This window comes from Arachis ipaensis, chromosome B09, assembly GCF_000816755.2.
Source record: "Arachis ipaensis cultivar K30076 chromosome B09, Araip1.1, whole genome shotgun sequence".
In the NCBI taxonomy this organism is placed as follows: domain Eukaryota; kingdom Viridiplantae; phylum Streptophyta; class Magnoliopsida; order Fabales; family Fabaceae; genus Arachis; species Arachis ipaensis.
In genome coordinates this window covers 1,616,902-1,634,615 of record NC_029793.2, presented here as the reverse complement: position 1 = coordinate 1,634,615, position 17,714 = coordinate 1,616,902, and the positions used below count along the sequence as shown (strand labels likewise).

The following is a 17,714-nucleotide window of genomic DNA, read 5'->3' as shown; positions in this document are numbered from 1 at the left end:
TTATATTGGTAGCTGTTTTCACGACTTGAATTCGTGACCTTAATACAAATTAAGAATATATTAGATAATTGGATAATGAATATTCGTGAAATATTTTTTTTTATGTTTTTGTAACGTTTCATGAAATTAGAAACTTAATTGAAAAAATTGTATACTTAAAAGACATAATTAATTTTTTTAACTATAAAAAATATAATTAAAATAAAATTGAATAAAACTATTAAAATGTACAGAAAAATTAATCTTATAAGAATAAACTTGGTTAACTGCTCGAGTTTTATAGTAGTATTTTACTTTGTCTGTTATTTATTCAGACATAGCAATTAGCAAGTGTTACTGTGTTACTATTAACCACGATATGCTTTTTGACTTTTAAGACAGCTCATACTCTTTGTTTTCTTTTTTTAAATTAAGAATCTTAACGACTATTTTACCCTTTCTCTTTTAGTTTCTATGTCAACCTCGAAGTCTTTCATTTTGTGTTTTTTAAACCATTGTTTGAGATTATTTGTGTGAATTTTATATTCAATCTCTTGTGGATCTCGATGACTGGATATCATTTTAATTTTTTGTATAGCATAAAGAACCAGTAATATGACATGAGCACTTAAATTATAATTGAATAGTAATACTATTTTTCTATAAGAACTCATTCGTATAGAAAGACTTTCTTTCTCAACTACTTCACGTGTGTTTGGATTTACGTTGGGCAAATTGAAGTTTGAACAGAAATAATTTTGTAAAATTAATTTTGGGTAAAAGTGAGTTTATACTAACATGATTTATGTTTGTCAATTTTTACTAAAATTGATTTTGATAAAATAAATATTATTTGAATAATATTAGTTAAAATCACTTCTAGATAAATAATTAATTATTTATAATTAACTTTTTATTTAATTTATCATTTCTAATAGAAACAATAATACATATTATAAAAAATTAAAATAGTAAACAGTGCACAAAAATTAGAATAATTGTTTTAATATTTTCAGTATTTATTTAAAAAAAATTATAAAAAAACCAATAATAACTAGCAACAAATTTAAACGTGCCTTGAGTAAACACAAAAGCTATAATTTTTTGCTTCTAGTAAAAAATCTTTTGGGATGCAGAATCACGTTGGCCTTCAGAAAAGAAAAGTTGCCAAACATCAAAGAACGTTCAAATTACTGAAACGCACTTTTATCCTCTCCTACTAAATTTCTGTGAATATTATAGCTTTTAAAAAGTATGGCAGTTTCAGACGAATAAATCTCTAACTAAATTAAATTACAAGTAAGTCCTTGATTAAAAAGGAGAGAACCAGATTCCAATTACTGCATAGTAGTTTATGATTGAAATACAGATTACACACAGCTCACATACTCATATGAGTAGTGTTTTATTCATCATCAAGCAAAACATTGAAAAAAAAAAAAAAGATATTAAAGGAGAGAAATGAACAAGTGATAAGTAAGAAAACAATACAACAGCTTTTTCTTTAAAAGTGATGTTATGATTTATGAAGATTTAGGGTGGATAGCAAACCATGTTTGGATAAATGTAAGAACAAGGCCAAGCACCGCAGCAAGCAAGGCAATGATGGTCCATGGCGAGCGGAAAAAGGTGTTAGAGGCCTCTCCCATCCAAGACAGCATCCTGATCTTACCTCTCTTGGATTTAAAATGTACATGGATTTGGTCTCTGATGTGAGCAAACAATGGTGTCTCAGGCACCAGAATAGTATCCATCTTATTAAACAGATCAGCCACTTCTTTGTCATTGGCTAGTTCATTGATAAGTACACCAGCTAATCTGAGTTCCTTGACATCCTCAGGCTGGTCAATGAGAGAGCTCATGAACACTATAAATGAGCTGATCGCGAAGTTGTTGCGAAAACCAGGCCATATCTCATGGGCTACAAGGTTGAGGAAGATATGAGCTGTTGAACCATCCACAGTTAGCTCAGGAAGGTAGAGTATGCCATGATTGAAGGTGGGGTACAAAGAATTGATGTTGGAATGTCTTCTAACTCGAATCCCGGCTGCTCTGAGTTCTCTTATGGTCCCAATTCTATACTTCCTGAGGTGCCAGGATCTCATCTTGACCCTGATATCCTTATGGATTGTCTCTAGATCTCTCATCAAGAGTGCCCTCCTCAAATAATCTAGAAGATGGAGGGGATCAGATTCATTACCCTCTTCTTCTTGGTTATCTCCTTGGACAATTAGCCTTAACTCTTGTTCTTCTTGATTCTGTCTTCGAAGCTTGGGTGCTGTCTGAATACCATGAACTTGGAGGAAGTTCCCGAGGCATTTTTCGAGCCTTTCTTGATCCTCACACAAGAGCCTGAGGACTTGGAAGGGAATTTGGTTGTCCATGATAAGCAGATCCTGGTGCATCCATAAAAGCTTGTCAATGCTAATTTCTAGCTCTTCTTGTGCCTCAAATGAGTTGTCTGATTTCTCCAACAGGTGAAGTACACAACATCCATCCGAAACCAGCGCCAATGTAGCAAACATTTTTCCATCCGGGGGATGGTCATATGCAGATGCAAGTTTTTCATTCTTTAAAAGGTCGAGGTACATGAACTGCATGGAGATATAAGCATTTTGGCGAGTCATCCTATGTACTTCCTGTATCCGATGGAAATCAGCACCTTGAACATACTTTGCAGCCCACAAATCCTTATATAACTTTCCTTGAAGAAGATCTTCTTTGGGTAGATGAATTGGACCAATTGAGATGATCCGTGGCTCATAATAGTTTCTAAAATCCACCCTTTCAGCCATGTGCTGTGGAATTCTTGGTATATTATTTCTTTCATCTGACTTTCTAATTTTCGATTCCAAATTTTCTTCCGAAATTAGTAGTTTGCTCAGTGCTCCTCTTAACCAAGAGTCGTGTATGTTCTCTATTTTTCCTGGGAAACTTTCAGAAGCAAGCCTTTCGTAGGTACTGAAGACAAACATTCTTGGAAGCAAAGAACATGCACAAGAGAAGACTTGTGAGAAAACAGAGAGGAGGAAGAGATAGTATATGTCAAGGTTTAATAATTTTTTTCTAGCAGCTCCATTCCATCTAAGGTTTAATAAGTTTTTCAAGTTTACCAGCTAACTCCGGGGGTCAACTCACATGTTTTAGTCCACATTTTAATGCATTATTGTTTTTCTTTTAACAGAAATAAAGAAATTTTTAAGGTATTAAACACACACATTTTTCATGCATATTTCTTTCTATATATATATACATATATATTTTAAAATGTGTTTACTATAATATTTTATTTGAATCTAAATGAAATATTTTTTACGGAAAAGCTCTGCATACAAGCCCTAATGGCTTGTATGCCATACAAGTTCATTAAACAATAAGATCAAAATACGCGCTGCTTCAGGTACGTTGATTACACGCGCTATATAACATCGCGCGTATATCTAACTACCAGATTTAAAATATTTCTTTCCCTTTTCGTTTTCGTTATTTTGAGATTTCGTTCTTCTTCTTCTCCCGCGTTTACCCTCCTTCTTCTTCATTGTTCTTTTCTTCTCCTTTTCTCACTAGCATCTTCTTCGTTTAGGTTACCTTTGTCTCTCTCTGCAACTCCATCTTCGTTTTCTATTTTTGATTTGTTGTTTTTCGAAATCAAAGTTCCATCAATTGCCTTCTTCTTCTTCTCCTGGTAGTTTGTGATGCCTTTGATCAAGAAGGTCAAAACATGCGCCCCCCAGTTTCTCTCCGATATGCCGTCCATCTTAAAAATTGGGGCGAGGTGCACGGGCGATATTTTGTTTATCGTCGTTGGCAAAAGGAACGCCATCTGTATGTAGAGGATGAATATCCTTTTGAACATCAGGCGTTCCTCTTCGCTGCCAACGCCGATTTCCATCATTTCATCGGTAAGACTTTTGAGTGTCTTACCCTGGAATCTTCTATAAATTATTTTGTCATCATCAGAAAGTTGCTTATAAAGTTGCTTATACTCAACTTTCTCAGGAAACGGATTTCCTACAAAAAAGAAAACAACAAAGTATCAAAATCGGTTCAAAAACACCCAAGTATCAACCTTAAATACACCCAAGCATCAACTTAATATACACCTATAATTTTGAGCTAGTTACCTGTTGCTGAATAGTAGTTTTTGAAGGGTGAAGAGTTTTTAGGATTTATTTGGAAGCTTAAACCCTTGATTTTGTGTTCTCTTCTCTTCTCTTCTCTTCTCTTCAGCCGCACCAAGTATTAATATATTGCCGCTTCTTCTTCCAACCATCAAAATCTTCGTCGCCAATCCAAGTCGGTTCCGTAAGTAGGGTTCCTCTTCTCTCTCTCTCTCTGTATCTATATATATGCGCATGAATATACAAGAAGACGAAAAATTACTAACTTTTTTTGCGTCATATTTGGTTACATCAGGAATCGCTTTCTCTCTCTTCCGCCGCCACGCTGGCACGTTCTCCTACCATTCTCACTCCCGCAAGTACGAGGTTTATCAGTCTATGTATGTGTTAGTAGTCATAAACTCCTTCATTCATGTATTTAGTTATTTTAATTGTTGTTGTTTTGCTCGTTTAAGGTTTTTGTTTGTTGTGTTTTGCTCTCTTATCAAACCAAAAACCCTACTTGTGATTGTTTATTGTGATTGTTATGTGTGTATGTGTATGTATGCATCATGCGTAATCAACTGGCTTGTTGTTTTTGCTCTGGTTCTGATTATCATTGTTGTGCCAAACTATAGTGCGAGCCACATTAAGAATTATGGTTTTGATTTCACACGCGATAGGATGCTACACCATTGTCTAATTCATGTTATTCAGCAAAAGTTTATAGATGTAGCCAGTGATTTTAATTTGTTTTCAATTGTAAAATTATAATGTAATTAACTTGGTTGGTTTTTATTTTATCTATCTAGGGTTAGAACTTGGGGAGATGAGCCTTAGTAATTAGTATAATGGTAAGGGATTGTGGGATTCAAATTCGAGAATCAATCCCACCTCTTTTGGAAGTAATATGCATACATCTTTTCCTGCAAATCCCACCCGATGGGATTCTCGTGCACTATGCCACCCCACTCTTTCGTAGGGTTAAAAGTATTGTGTTTGAAAAGCCTACCCTGCTTGAATTTGTATTCGAATAACAGAAAAAAGAACATATAAAAGGATATAGAGGGACTGAGCATGAGAATCCTTTTTTTAGCCTTTATATAGGGTATCCTTCTTGGACAGTTTTAGTGGATTTTTCTTGCAGCTGAAGTTCTATGGCTTTTAAACTTTTATTCCATGTATTAAGTTCAATTTTTTTTTAATCTATGCATTGTATTAAATTATATATTGAATATGCTTCATGATTCATTTTGCTAATATATGCATTCACCCCCCATATTGATGACCCTCTATTGTTTCGTTAATTATGTCCTCTAGGATTACACCTGCATTCATGGCGATTGATGCTGGCATTGCTGTAACTAATAACAAAGAGAAACCTGATTTAGGAGAACATCCGAATCTACCTAAGAGAAAGAAGTCTATTGTGTGGGAATATTTCACTGTTGAAACTGTTGGAGCTGGATGTACCAGGGCATATTGCAAACAGTGCAACAAATCCTTTTCTTATATAAATGATTCAAAACTAGCCGGCACAAGTCATCTGAAAAGGCACATTACTTTAGGAATTTGTCAAGTTATTCGGCAGAAAAATCAACAAGGAGAAACTCAAGATACTCCCAATCCACCCAAGAAACGTCCAAGAGCAACACCTGGATATGCTGGTAATGGTGTCTCATTTGATCAGAGCCGGAGCAACCATGATATTGCTAAAATGATAATTTTACATGATTATCCACTTCATATTGTGGAGCAGCAGGGTTTCATTGATCTTGTGCGGATTCTTCAACCCCAGTTCAATCCGATCCGATCTGATTCTGTCGAAGAGGATTGTGTTGCTTTATATGTAAGAGAGAAGCAAAATCTTTTGAATCTTATCAATGGTATTCCCGGACTGGTTAACCTGACATTGGACTTATGGACTTCAAACGAGGCAATGGGCTATGTTTTTGTCCGTGGACACTTCATTGATGGCAATTGGAACTTACATCATCCTGTTCTAAATGTCATTAAGGTACCATTTCCTCTTTCCGATGGTTCCTTAAGCCACACTATATTAACATGTCTATCTGACTGGAATTTAGAGGGACGACTCCTTACCCTTGCACTTGATAAATCCTTCTCCAGTGAGACTTTGATGGGAAATCTGAAAGGCTTTCTTTCTTCCAAGAACCCAGTGATCCTCAATGATCAGTTCTTAAACCAGAATTGTTATGCCCGTGTTCTTAGTCACCTTGCACTGGACGCATTACAGGCAATGAAGGAAACTGTTGACAAGGTCCGTCAAAGTGTGAAGTATGTAAAGTCTTCAGAATCTCACCTAGAAAAGTTTATTGAACTGAAACAACAACTACAAGTCCCAAGTAAAGTGGACCTTGTACTTGATGACACAAGTAGATGGGATTCAACATACCATATGCTTCTTGCTGCCTGTGAATTAATGGAAGTCTTTGCTTGCTTCGATACAGCTGATCCTGATTACAGAATGACCCTTACGATGGATGAATGGAAGCAGGTTGAAAAACTCTGCAAATATTTGAAATGTTTTCATGATGCAGCGAACATTTTGACTTTGCAACCATACCCGACCGCAAACTTATTTTTCCCTGAAGTGTCAAAACTTCAGGTGGAGTTGACTTATGCGGCATTTAGCGATGATCCCTTCCTTAGTGGTCTGATTAAGCCTTTGTATGAGAAGTTTGATCGGTATTGGAGAGAAAGCTGCCCCATCTTGGCAATGGCCGTTGCCCTCGATCCAAGGCATAAAATGAAACTTGTGGAGTTCACCTTTTCTAAGATACTTGGTGAGAATGCAGAGCCATGGATAAGAACAGTTGATGATGCCCTTCGTGAAATGTTCATAGAATATAACATCCAAATGCTTCCGTTTGAAACAATCAATGGGGATGATGAAGGGGATGAGATCATGATAAAGACAGAGCTGTGCCCAGAAGGTTCTCTTGATGATTCTATCTATCTTGATGACTATGAATTTTATATATCCGATTTTGTCGGTAACCAGCAATTCAAGTCAGAATTGGATGAGTATCTAGAAGAACCTCTACTATCCAGTCATCAAGAATTTGATATTTTGTGTTGGTGGAGGCTGAATGGATACAGGTATCCAACCTTGTCAAGAATTGCATCCGATCTTTTGTCTATGCCAACGTCTACAGTGTCTCGGGATTCTGTTTTTGACACAGAAATTAGGAAAATGGATAGTTACAGGAGTTCATTAAGCCCTAGGACTATTGAGGCTCTTATTTGTGCCAAGGATTGGTTACAGAATAAAATCTTACCAACAGATGATTCAAAAGCATTTGTGAAAATGGAATTTTAGGTATAGGTTCTTTTGTAGGACATAGGATTCTCGAGTAATTTTGAGGTATACTGAAGTATTGAAACAAGGTTGAAGTAAACTAATTTGTGTGATTAGTTTTCAGGATTTTTCTTTTGAACTTTTTAGTAACATGTTTATAGTATAAGATTGATTCTATATAAACTTTCAAATTTAGCCAAAATAACCCTTTTTGTAAGTGGAAGAAGAAAAATATTAAGTAATTGTGTTCAATACTCATACTCGAGTTTTAGTGAAAAGCAATTTTATTCTTTTTATTGGGTTTGGCTCATAATTCTCGGTTTATTGATTGTTACTTGCAGTAAAAGAAAATACGTGTTTCGTTTCGGTTGATGATTTTATTATGATATGTTTCGGTTGATGATTTTATTATGATATATAGAAATAGTGAGAGATTATATTTTATCTAATAATTAAAAAAAAAACTTGAGAAGATTTACGCTTCTTTTAAGTTTGAGATTCCAATTTATAAATGCATTCTTAATGGTTTTGATTAAAGATTGGTTGTTTAATATTGTCTAATGACTAATGGTAAAAAGTAAAAACAACCTTTTTCTTTCTCGGAAAAAAAAAATCTTAAGACATAATGATGCTTCAACTTGCTAATGCAAATATTAATTTATAGTTGTGAGGGATATACCAAGTTAAGCTACTAAGTCAAACAAAAACAAAAAAGTAGTACAACACGTGTTGAAATTACTATTTAATCAAGAGTTACAAAATTCTTCATTTTCCTTTACAAATTAAAAATTAATAAATAATAATCACAATATTTCTTTAGAATAATTTATATTAAAAGAATTGAATGTTATTATTTCCCCTTGCTTTTCAATTTTCATATCTTATTAAAAGAGCACCAACGTACATAAAAAGAGAATGTGTTATACAATATACATCATTTAACTTCTCATAATATTTCATTGAAATAAAAAATAACTGTTCAATATTTTAAATTGAATAATAAATCAAATTTATACAATAAACTAACATATTTGCAATAATTTCACTCAAAATAATAATAACAAATAAATAATTCCTTCCTGAGTTATTATTTTGTATTTATTTGTAATTAGAATTAGTTATCTGATAAAAATATAATATTATACATTATCATATAAATATAATATCAAAGGTCTAACCAACCTTAAACCTCGTACTCTGTCTTTTATTATCAAAAGCCTTATTCTATTATTGCATTACCATATGTGACATTGTGACAAAGGATTTTCCCTTGAAAACTGCTATTTAAAGTGTTATTGGAACTTAGTGAGTAAAGTACCCAAAGCTTCAATCTTTCACAAATATTAGAACCTTTAAAGTTAGATATAGTTTTAGTAATTTAGAACGCTTTGTGAAATTCTGACATTGATCTTACAGTTAGTTATTGTTCCATTTTTCACAGTAACATAACATTTACAGTTAAGTTAGTTATATCCATGCTTTGTTTGTCAACTTCACTGTCTTGTTCACATGCAAGTTTCACACTTTCACTTTCCTTGCTCATCAAGAGATTGGTTTCTAAGTCTTCTGATATTGCTTTTAAGTGTTCTGCACATTTTGATTCCAAATGTTTTGGAGAATATGCAATATCTTTGCTTGAAAGGTGCAATTCCATGGAACAGTTAAAGCAAATTCATTCACAAACAATCAAAATGGGTCTAACTTCAGACCCTTTAGTTCAAAACAAAGTTATAGTCTTCTGTTGTACCAAGGATTGTGGAGATGTGAAATATGCTCATAAGGTGTTTGATACAATTCCAAAACCAAGTGGGTTCATTTGGAACACCATGATGAAGGGCTATTCTAGGATCAACTGTCCTGAAATTGGAGTTTCTATGTATATAGCAATGATCACCAATGATACCAAGCCCGATCATTACACGCTTCCGTTCTTGTTGAAGGGATTCAACAGCAATGTGGCTTTGCGGTATGGGAAAATCTTGTTTAACAATGCAGTGAAACATGGATTTGATTCTAACGTGTTTGTTCAAAAGGCTTTCATTCATGTGTTTTCCTTGTGTGGCATGGTTGATATGGCTCGGAAGGTCTTTGATATGGGTGAATCATGGGAAGTAGTTACCTGGAATGTAATGATATCCGGGTATAACAGAGTTAAGGCGTTTCAGAAATCAAAGAAGCTTTTTTCTGAGATGGAGAAGAAAGGAGTATCACCCAATTCAGTTACTATAGTTTTGATGCTTTCAGTATGCTCTAAATTGAAGGATTTACTTGGGGGAAAGCACATATATAAGTATGTCGAAAAGGGTATTGTTGAACCTAATCTGATATTGGAAAATGCCTTAATTGATATGTTTGCAGTCTGTGGAGAAATGGGTGCTGCACAAAGTGTTTTCGACAAAATGAAGAGTAGAGATGTAATTTCTTGGACTTCCATCGTCTCAGGGTTCGCCAATTCTGGCGAAATTAATTTAGCTAGGAAGTATTTTGATCAAATGCCTGAAAGAGATTATGTTTCCTGGACTGCCATGATTGATGGATACCTTAGACTTAATCATTTCAGGGAGGCTCTGGTGCTTTTCCGTGAGATGCAAATGTCAAATGTAAAACCTGATGAATTCACCATGGTCAGCATCCTATCGGCTTGCGCAAATCTGGGAGCACTCGAACTAGGGGAGTGGGTGAAGACTTACATTGACAAAAACAGTATCAAGAATGACACTTTTGTTGGGAATGCTCTGATAGACATGTACTTCAAATGTGGTAATGTTGAGAAAGCAAGGAAAATATTCAAGGAAATGCATCAGAAAGACAAGTTTACATGGACAGCAATGATAGTTGGTCTTGCCATTAATGGCCATGGTGAAGAAGCTCTTTCCATGTTTTCAAATATGATAGAAGCTTCAGTTACACCAGACGAGGTAACCTATATTGGTGTCCTGTGTGCATGTACACATGCCGGCATGGTAGAAAAGGGAAGAAACTTTTTCACTAGCATGACCGAGCAACACGGAATCAAGCCAAATATGACACATTATGGATGCATGGTTGATCTTCTTGGAAGAGCTGGCCAATTAAAAGAAGCTCTTGATGTCATTAAGACTATGCCCTTAAAGCCGAATTCAATTGTTTGGGGATCTCTTCTTGGTGCTTGTAGAGTTCACAGAAATGTGGAGCTGGCTGAAATGGCAGCAAAACAGATTCTTGAGTTAGATCCTGAAAATGGAGCTGTTTATGTCCTGTTATGCAACATATACGCCGCGTGCAAGAGATGGGAGAGCTTGCGCTGCGTCCGGGAAACCATGATGGAGAAAGGAATCAAGAAAACACCAGGTTGCAGCTTGATGGAAATGAATGGCAATGTATATGAATTTGTTGCTGGGGATCAATCACATCCTCAATCTAAAGAGATATATGCAAAGCTAGAAAACATGATGCAAGAGTTGAAGATTGCAGGGTATTCACCTGATACCTCAGAGGTTTTTCTTGATATTGGGGAAGAGGATAAGGAGAGTGCAGTTTATAGGCATAGTGAGAAGTTGGCTATTGCTTATGCACTTATTAGTTCAGGAAAAGAAGTTACCATAAGAATAGTGAAGAATCTCAGAATGTGTGTGGATTGTCACCATATGGCAAAGTTGGTGTCTGAAGTTCACGGTAGGGAGATAATTGTTAGGGATAGAACTAGATTCCATCATTTCAGCCATGGTTCATGTTCATGTAATGATTTCTGGTAAACATTGGCATATCTGTAGTGGGGTATAGGAATTAGGAACAGAAACTATTTTATAAGACAATTGAATCAGTGTATCATATGTATGAGTGTGATTGGAGATATGAAGTGTTCTTGTTCACTTAGTCGATCTTCTTGTATAGCTCGTCCACCTTGGAATGAACTCGGATTTTTCTGGATGGATGAAAAATACAATAATTAAGGAAGAACACGGAGTGTGAATACCTATAAAAAGCACTTTGATACTCAAATAAGTGTTTGAAGTATTTCTTGTGAAAACTTAATTTTAGATTCAAAACATACCTCTTCTTCTAAAGAGGTTATTGTTTTATAAATATAGAAGATAGTTGTTGATCAGTTTTAGATAATTTATACTGATAAAGAGTAATAACTGAATTATAATAAGACAGTTATAGCTGAGTTATAATGGACAAATCATGAAGGTATATGACTTTATTTAATGTAACTACTAAGATCATATTTATTTAAATAATGAGTTTAATTTTCGGAGATTAATACTATATAGTTTTTATTTATTTTTAGCATTATAAGTTAATATATCTTTATCTCATTTAATAAGCACAACAGTTACATAGCATTAAGGGCCCTTCTTTTTTATTTTATCTATCAATCTATCAGTATCCTATGTGGAATAATGAGAGGTCTATAATAACGTAGGGACACCAGCCTCAATTTTTGTAGCCAAAAAAAGTAAAGGGGGAGAAAATTTGGAAAAAAAAAAACAGTGGCTAGTTTTGTTCGTTAAGTTGAAGTTCTTTGTTGAGTCATGTAATGTAATACCACACTTCATAGTTCATAGTTCATAGTTCAAACCTCTGTCACTGATCATAGGTTCATAATACCAAAATAGCAATGGTGTTTTCTTCAGTGTTCTCTCCCACCCTCAACCTTGCTATGTCTTCTTCTCATTCTTGTTATTTTTCCTCCAATAAGTACTGTTACAGTTACAGAAGGAGAAGGACACAAAACACAAGAAGAAGAACAGTGAGAGTGAGAGGTAGCAGTAGCAGTAGCAGCTCCTCCAATGAAAAGGACAAAGAAGATTCAGATTCAGATTCTTTCAACCCTTTTGGATTTGTGACTGATAACCCTTCAAGCCGCAGCGCAATTCAGCTTCCTGAGAGTCCTGCTGAGGATGGCAACGTTGGTCAGATGCTCTATGTAATTCTTTCTTTCAATCATTCTTCTTCTTTATATAATGTAATAATTGTATTCTTTGAAAGTAATTCTAAAACTTTGATAAATTTGAGTATTTTTGATGCTCTACTAAGTATGTATGATTTTGAATGTTGATGATATTGATATTATTCATCATTTAGTGGGAGAGTATGGTATTGGACTAATAGTTTCTGTGATTTGTGTGTTCATAGAGGATAGAGGACAAGGGCAAGGAATTCGGTTCATATGTTAAATCTGGAAAGTTAAGATGGTTTGTGAGGGAAACTGGTAATTTTCATTTCTTTGCTGAGAAATGTTTTCAACTTTTTTTTAAGGAAATTTAGAACACATGTATTGTTATATGTTGCTTTTGTTCTGCTTCTTTTGCAGGATCTTCTGATAGTAGAAGAGGGACAATTGTGTTGCTTCATGGGGCTCCAACACAATCTTTTAGCTACAGAGTTGTTATGTCTCAGGTAAGTTGGTCCCCATTCTGTTGTGAAAAAGCATTGATAATTCAGGCAAACTACACCAATCTTTTCTAAAATTTATGCGATATTACACTCGACACCCTTAGTTTGTTGTATTTACACTAACTTCCTTCAAATTGAAGGATGATGTGTGTAATATGGCCTAACCTGTCCTTTGTTTTCGCTTTACATTGTTCATTTTCATTGGTCATTGCATTTCTTGCAATTTCTAATAATTGATGATGCATACATTCTTTTTTTGTCACTATTTCAGTTTTTGTTCTACATATATATGCTTTTTCCTCTCTTTTTTTACAGTTGGCAGATGCAGGGTTTCATTGCTTTGCACCTGATTGGATAGGATTTGGATTCAGTGACAAACCTCAACCAGGATATGGTTTTGATTACACAGGTTTCCTTTTATGGATGATCTCAGACCAGAATCAAATTTTAGTAATGCAGAAACCTTAAAAATGTTTTTGTTTCAATTCTTATAGAGAAGGAGTTCCATGATGCATTGGATAATTTGCTTAAGGTGTTGGGGGTCAAATCTCCCTTTTTCCTAGTTGTTCAGGTATCTAATTAAGCATGGATACTATACAATCTATGGTAGCATCCATCATTTGAAAGTTACATTGAATTCAGTGAAATACTATGATGCATTTATTTACATGCATATAGGATGCTTGATTTAGAAAGCTTATAGTTCATACTATAGTTGCATTTATGTTTTTGGCAAATTCTATCTGACTCTCATCTAATTGTACAAAATATACATTATCTTCTCCTAAGATCAGATAATAGCAAACTAGATACCTCAAATATTTTGTAAAATTTGACTCTAAACACCCTTCAAAAACTTCATATTATAATCTCCTAAAGGGAGCTTTAGGGCCCTATTTAGTAACTGTGTCATGAAAAAACTACAGAAATTTTCGGAGACACAAATTTATTTAGAGAACGAGAGCGATACGTAAACAGACAAAATATCTCAGTCATGGGAGAAAATATGCTTAGTTTTCAATCTACCTAAAGATCGGAATAGTAAGAACAAGAATAAAGACTTGACTTTTCTGTCTTGAAATACTTACCAAACATAACGCTTGGGAGGTCAATGAATAAAATGATTTATTTTCTTCAATCATATTACTTGTACACAAAAAATCATATATATCTTTTGTAAAATCCTTATTAGACATTGTGTCTAACATAAGGTCACACTTTGTTCTTAAGGGATTTCTTGTAGGTTCATATGGACTAACTTGGGCCCTGAAGAACTCAAGCAAGATATCAAAGCTAGCAATACTCAACAGTCCATTAACACTTTCATCTGTCATTCCTGGACTTTTTCAGCAGCTAAGGTTTGATTCTTATAGCTAGTACCTATGATAGTAACAACTAACATTTTCATCCCTGCTTGTCAATTAAATTTTGAGTAAATGACTATGGTGTCTTGTTACTTGTTATTAGTCACCTTGCCTATTTTAATTGTACTAAAGAGTAAAACACATTATACATATTCTCTAACACTGATGAATGTTTATCTGCACAAATTTGATAGTATATGAATGACTATTCACCATCCTTATTGTAATTGATTCCTTTTCTTCTTTCCTTTGTAGAATTCCATTGTTTGGTGAATTTACATGCCAGAATGCTATTATTGCTGAGCGATTTATTGAAGCAGGTAGCCCGTATGTATCCAAAAAGTTTATTTGGACCTTCTTTTTTTTGGAAATTTCTAACTTCTAAACTGAATTTCTTGCATACAATAATTTAATTAGCTTAGGACTTCAGCAAATAAATAAATAACAGCTTTAGATCATTTTCTGGTATATTTCATGGTTATGAGAACCGGACTGAACCGACTTAGTTCAATCGGTTAAAAGACAAAAACCAAAAGAATCAGCAAAAAAATTGGTAAACGGATCAAACCAGTCCTGTTTTTAGCAGTTAATCGGTTTAAATCTTTGAACTTCTAACTCTACCAGTTTAATTATCAGTTCGATTTTAAGAATCTTGGTATATTCTTAGATTCTTATATTTGGATACAATTTATATATTTAATGTAACAAATAAAAAGAAACAAAGGAATTACAAGATATCAGCAAAAGTATCTTTTGTTCCTTCAATAATTATTGCATTGTGCAAAGGGCATGGGGAGCATATAATAAACCACACACATAAATACATAATCATAACTGAATCATTGCTGTTTTTCACATGCCCTTAAAGGAATTCAAATGCAAAAGCATTATTCAAAATATGATCAGAAATTAGAGGCAATAATTACTACTTTATTTGAGGCTTGACATTAAATTATGTTGCAGCTATGTCTTGAAGAATGAAAAAGCTGATGTATATCGTCTACCTTATTTGGCAAGTAGTGGACCTGGATTTGGTTGGTGACATTATTTATTTTTCATCATTTTCATGGTTTCAGAGTTTGCCATTTTCTGCATATTCATTTTCATAATGAAATTGATAGAGCCTTTATGTAACAATATTTAATTTCTTATATTTAAATTTATTATATATAGTAATGAAGTTTCTAATTGATTTTGTTTGCTCAGCTCTTCTAGAAGCTGCAAGAAAGGCTAATTTCAAAGGCACTTTAAGGGAGATAGTGGAAGGATTTGCATCTGAGAGGTATGTTTCTGAAATTGAGGAAGCAATAAAACTGAACATATTGAATGCATGCATGTATTAAGAAAGAATAAGTAAGTAACCGAAAAATGGTACCAAAAAACCAAAAAGCAATCTAGGCCTTTTGGAGTTTGGAAGTTATATAAGAGTTGTTGCTTGCAATCATGACGGGGGTTGTACACTTTCCATTAGGGTGCCATGCTCATCATTGGTCAAGATCCTGTTCGATTTTGTTATTTTTATCCGGTGTTATTTTGAATAGATTCTATTTGGTCTCAAGTTATGTATTTTTTTTCTAGAACAACAATACATGGTGGTTGGTTAGTTTATGAACGAATTTCAGCAATATTGAAATTTTGTGTGTTTTTTTTAGGTTTAATTACTCTGTTGGTCCCTATAGTTTCGTGAAATTTTTATTTAGGTCCCTATATTTTTTTCTTTTTAATTGGGTCCCTGCACCAAATTTTTTTTTCAATCAAGTCCCTCTTAGTAGTAATTCGCTTAATTTTATAGGGACCCAACTAAAAAAAAGAATTGATACAGGGACCTAAATAAAAGGAAAAAAAAAAGTATAGGGACCCAATTAAAAAAAAGAGTGAATACCCCATCCGGCCCCTGACAATTATCTCGAAAGAATAACGAGGCCCCCAAGAAAAAAAAACACCAAATCCGGCCCCTAATAATTTTTTTTTTGGGACTGATTAGCCCCTGTGCCAAAAAAAATAACATTGATTTTTTTTGGTACAGGGGCCTCGTTGTCCTTTCGAAGTAATTGTCAGGGGCCGGATTAGATTTTTTTTTTTTTTGTCAGGGGCCGGGTTGGGATTTTTTTTTGTCAAGGGCCTCGTTGTCTTTCGAAGTAATTGTCAGGGGCTGATTTGGGTTTTTCTCTAAAAAGAAATTTGGTGCAAGGACTCAATTAAAAGAAAAAAAGTATAGAGACCTAATTGAAAATTTTGCGAAACTATAGGGACCAGCAGAGTAATTAAACCTTTTGTTTATATGGAAACCATAGTTCTGATGGTTAAATTTGTGACTTTTAAGTTTTTTTTTTAAACATACAAATTTAATTCTCAGATTTATATTTTAGTATTAATTTTTTTTAAATGTGCAAATCAAACACTCCGATTTACTTTATAAAAAAAAGAAAATTTATTTTAACATAAATCAGATTCTTTGATTTATGCATTATAGTCATATTTCTCTACAAATTTTATTATTTCTCAAATTTAAGAGTCCGATTTATTATTTAAAATAAAACACACCAATTAATCAGACTTCTTTCATTTCTAAAAAAATTAGCCATATTTTACTACTTGTCATTCAATAACAACTAGTGGATGAAAATCCTTCCTTTGAATCTGGTATGATGCCATGTACCAAAATATTTTATAGTTTAAATATTGGTATAAAATTATTTTAAAATTCATAATTATTTTATCTCGGTGCATCACAGCATTGTTGTCCAAGGTGGGTGGAAATTTATTATTTAATATTTTTATTTTTTTTCTTTATACAATTTGAACTACTTTCAGATGGGACAAGCCAATACTACTTGCTTGGGGTTTATCAGACAAATATTTGCCACAATCTGTGGCTGAAGAATTTAAGAAAGGAAATCAAACAAACATCAAGCTTCAACCAATTGAAGGAGCTGGCCATATGCCCCAAGAAGATTGGTAAGTACAATTTAACATTTTTATTATTAAATTTCATTACAATAATCTTTTAATTATTCACCCTCTTAATTAATTATTTTAACAGGCCAGAGAAAGTTGTTGATGCTTTGAGAATGTTCTTCTGATTTCAAGTGCAGGCATTAATGCATCCAAGTGCTTATTTAATTATTGGAGGATATTCCTTTTCCTCTTTTTCTTTTTTTATCCTTAAATTGAAAATTTAATCTTTAAAATAGTTTATTACTATTAAAATTATTACTTTCTAATGTATATATATGTCCTCTAATTCCGGTCCTAGTAGAAATGAAATTAATTACTTGAAAACCATGGAATAATTCTATTAAATAATAGTGACGGTTTTCCAAAGTTTTTGCGGTGATTTCAAACTGCCGTTAAATGTACACTTAAGATAATTCAACACTATATAGTATATATACATTTGAACTATTATTGAATTACCTTAATATTTGATGTACCAAGTTTAACATGGACACAAAATATATATAAAATTTAAATTTTTACTTTATTTATTAACTTTTTTAAATATTTAATAATTATAATTTTAATATATATCCTAAAAGCACATGTTAATTAAATGTAATAAAATTA

The 17,714-nt window shown here is 33.5% G+C and overlaps 4 protein-coding genes across 10 annotated transcripts; 3 read left to right on the top strand and 1 right to left on the bottom strand.

Moving 5' to 3' along the window:
* LOC107616979 lies at positions 1,291-3,107 on the bottom strand. Its single transcript, XM_016318827.2, has 2 exons — positions 1,486-3,107; positions 1,291-1,410 (listed from the first exon to the last, which is right to left on the bottom strand). Exon 1 carries the CDS (start codon positions 2,952-2,954, stop codon positions 1,503-1,505), a length of 1,452 nt encoding a protein of 483 aa, XP_016174313.1. The 5' UTR covers positions 2,955-3,107; the 3' UTR covers positions 1,291-1,410; positions 1,486-1,502.
* On the top strand, positions 4,129-7,692 carry LOC107619405 (zinc finger BED domain-containing protein DAYSLEEPER-like). Of its 6 annotated transcripts, none has more exons than XM_021112719.1 (3): positions 4,129-4,284; positions 4,396-4,459; positions 5,400-7,692. In XM_021112719.1, the coding sequence occupies exon 3, from the start codon at positions 5,416-5,418 to the stop codon at positions 7,420-7,422; it is 2,007 nt and encodes a 668-aa protein (XP_020968378.1). In that variant the 5' UTR covers positions 4,129-4,284; positions 4,396-4,459; positions 5,400-5,415; the 3' UTR covers positions 7,423-7,692. The 6 variants fall into 6 exon arrangements, with proteins under 6 accessions (XP_020968378.1, XP_016177172.1, XP_020968377.1 ...); XM_016321686.2 differs by having other exon boundaries at positions 4,396-4,486; XM_021112718.1 differs by having other exon boundaries at positions 4,130-4,284; positions 4,396-4,480.
* LOC107614689 (putative pentatricopeptide repeat-containing protein At3g15930) lies at positions 8,486-11,154 on the top strand. The gene has a single exon (XM_016316832.2). The coding sequence runs from the start codon at positions 8,877-8,879 to the stop codon at positions 11,133-11,135; it is 2,259 nt and encodes a 752-aa protein (XP_016172318.1). The 5' UTR covers positions 8,486-8,876; the 3' UTR covers positions 11,136-11,154.
* LOC107618879 (haloalkane dehalogenase) lies at positions 11,862-17,391 on the top strand. 2 transcript variants are annotated; one of them, XM_016321054.2, is made up of 11 exons: positions 11,864-12,313; positions 12,523-12,598; positions 12,701-12,786; positions 13,099-13,192; positions 13,278-13,354; positions 14,014-14,141; positions 14,403-14,474; positions 15,111-15,181; positions 15,354-15,429; positions 16,962-17,105; positions 17,191-17,391. In XM_016321054.2, the coding sequence occupies exons 1-11, from the start codon at positions 12,005-12,007 to the stop codon at positions 17,228-17,230; spliced, it is 1,173 nt and encodes a 390-aa protein (XP_016176540.1). In that variant the 5' UTR covers positions 11,864-12,004; the 3' UTR covers positions 17,231-17,391. The 2 variants fall into 2 exon arrangements, with proteins under 2 accessions (XP_020968379.1, XP_016176540.1); XM_021112720.1 differs by lacking the exon at positions 15,111-15,181 and having other exon boundaries at positions 11,862-12,313; positions 14,403-14,467.

Excerpts from the sequence above, each read along its gene's own strand:
- LOC107616979 (XM_016318827.2), bottom strand. The coding sequence starts at position 2,954 with ATGTTTGTCTTCAGTACCTACGAAAGGCTTGCTTCTGAAAGTTTCCCA.
- LOC107614689 (XM_016316832.2), top strand. The coding sequence starts at position 8,877 with ATGCTTTGTTTGTCAACTTCACTGTCTTGTTCACATGCAAGTTTCACA.
- LOC107618879 (XM_016321054.2), top strand. The coding sequence starts at position 12,005 with ATGGTGTTTTCTTCAGTGTTCTCTCCCACCCTCAACCTTGCTATGTCT. Across the intron at positions 12,599-12,700 it reads ATGGTTTGTGAGGGAAACTG|GATCTTCTGATAGTAGAAGA; the intron begins GTAATTTTCATT and ends CTTCTTTTGCAG. Across the intron at positions 13,193-13,277 it reads ATATGGTTTTGATTACACAG|AGAAGGAGTTCCATGATGCA; the intron begins GTTTCCTTTTAT and ends CAATTCTTATAG.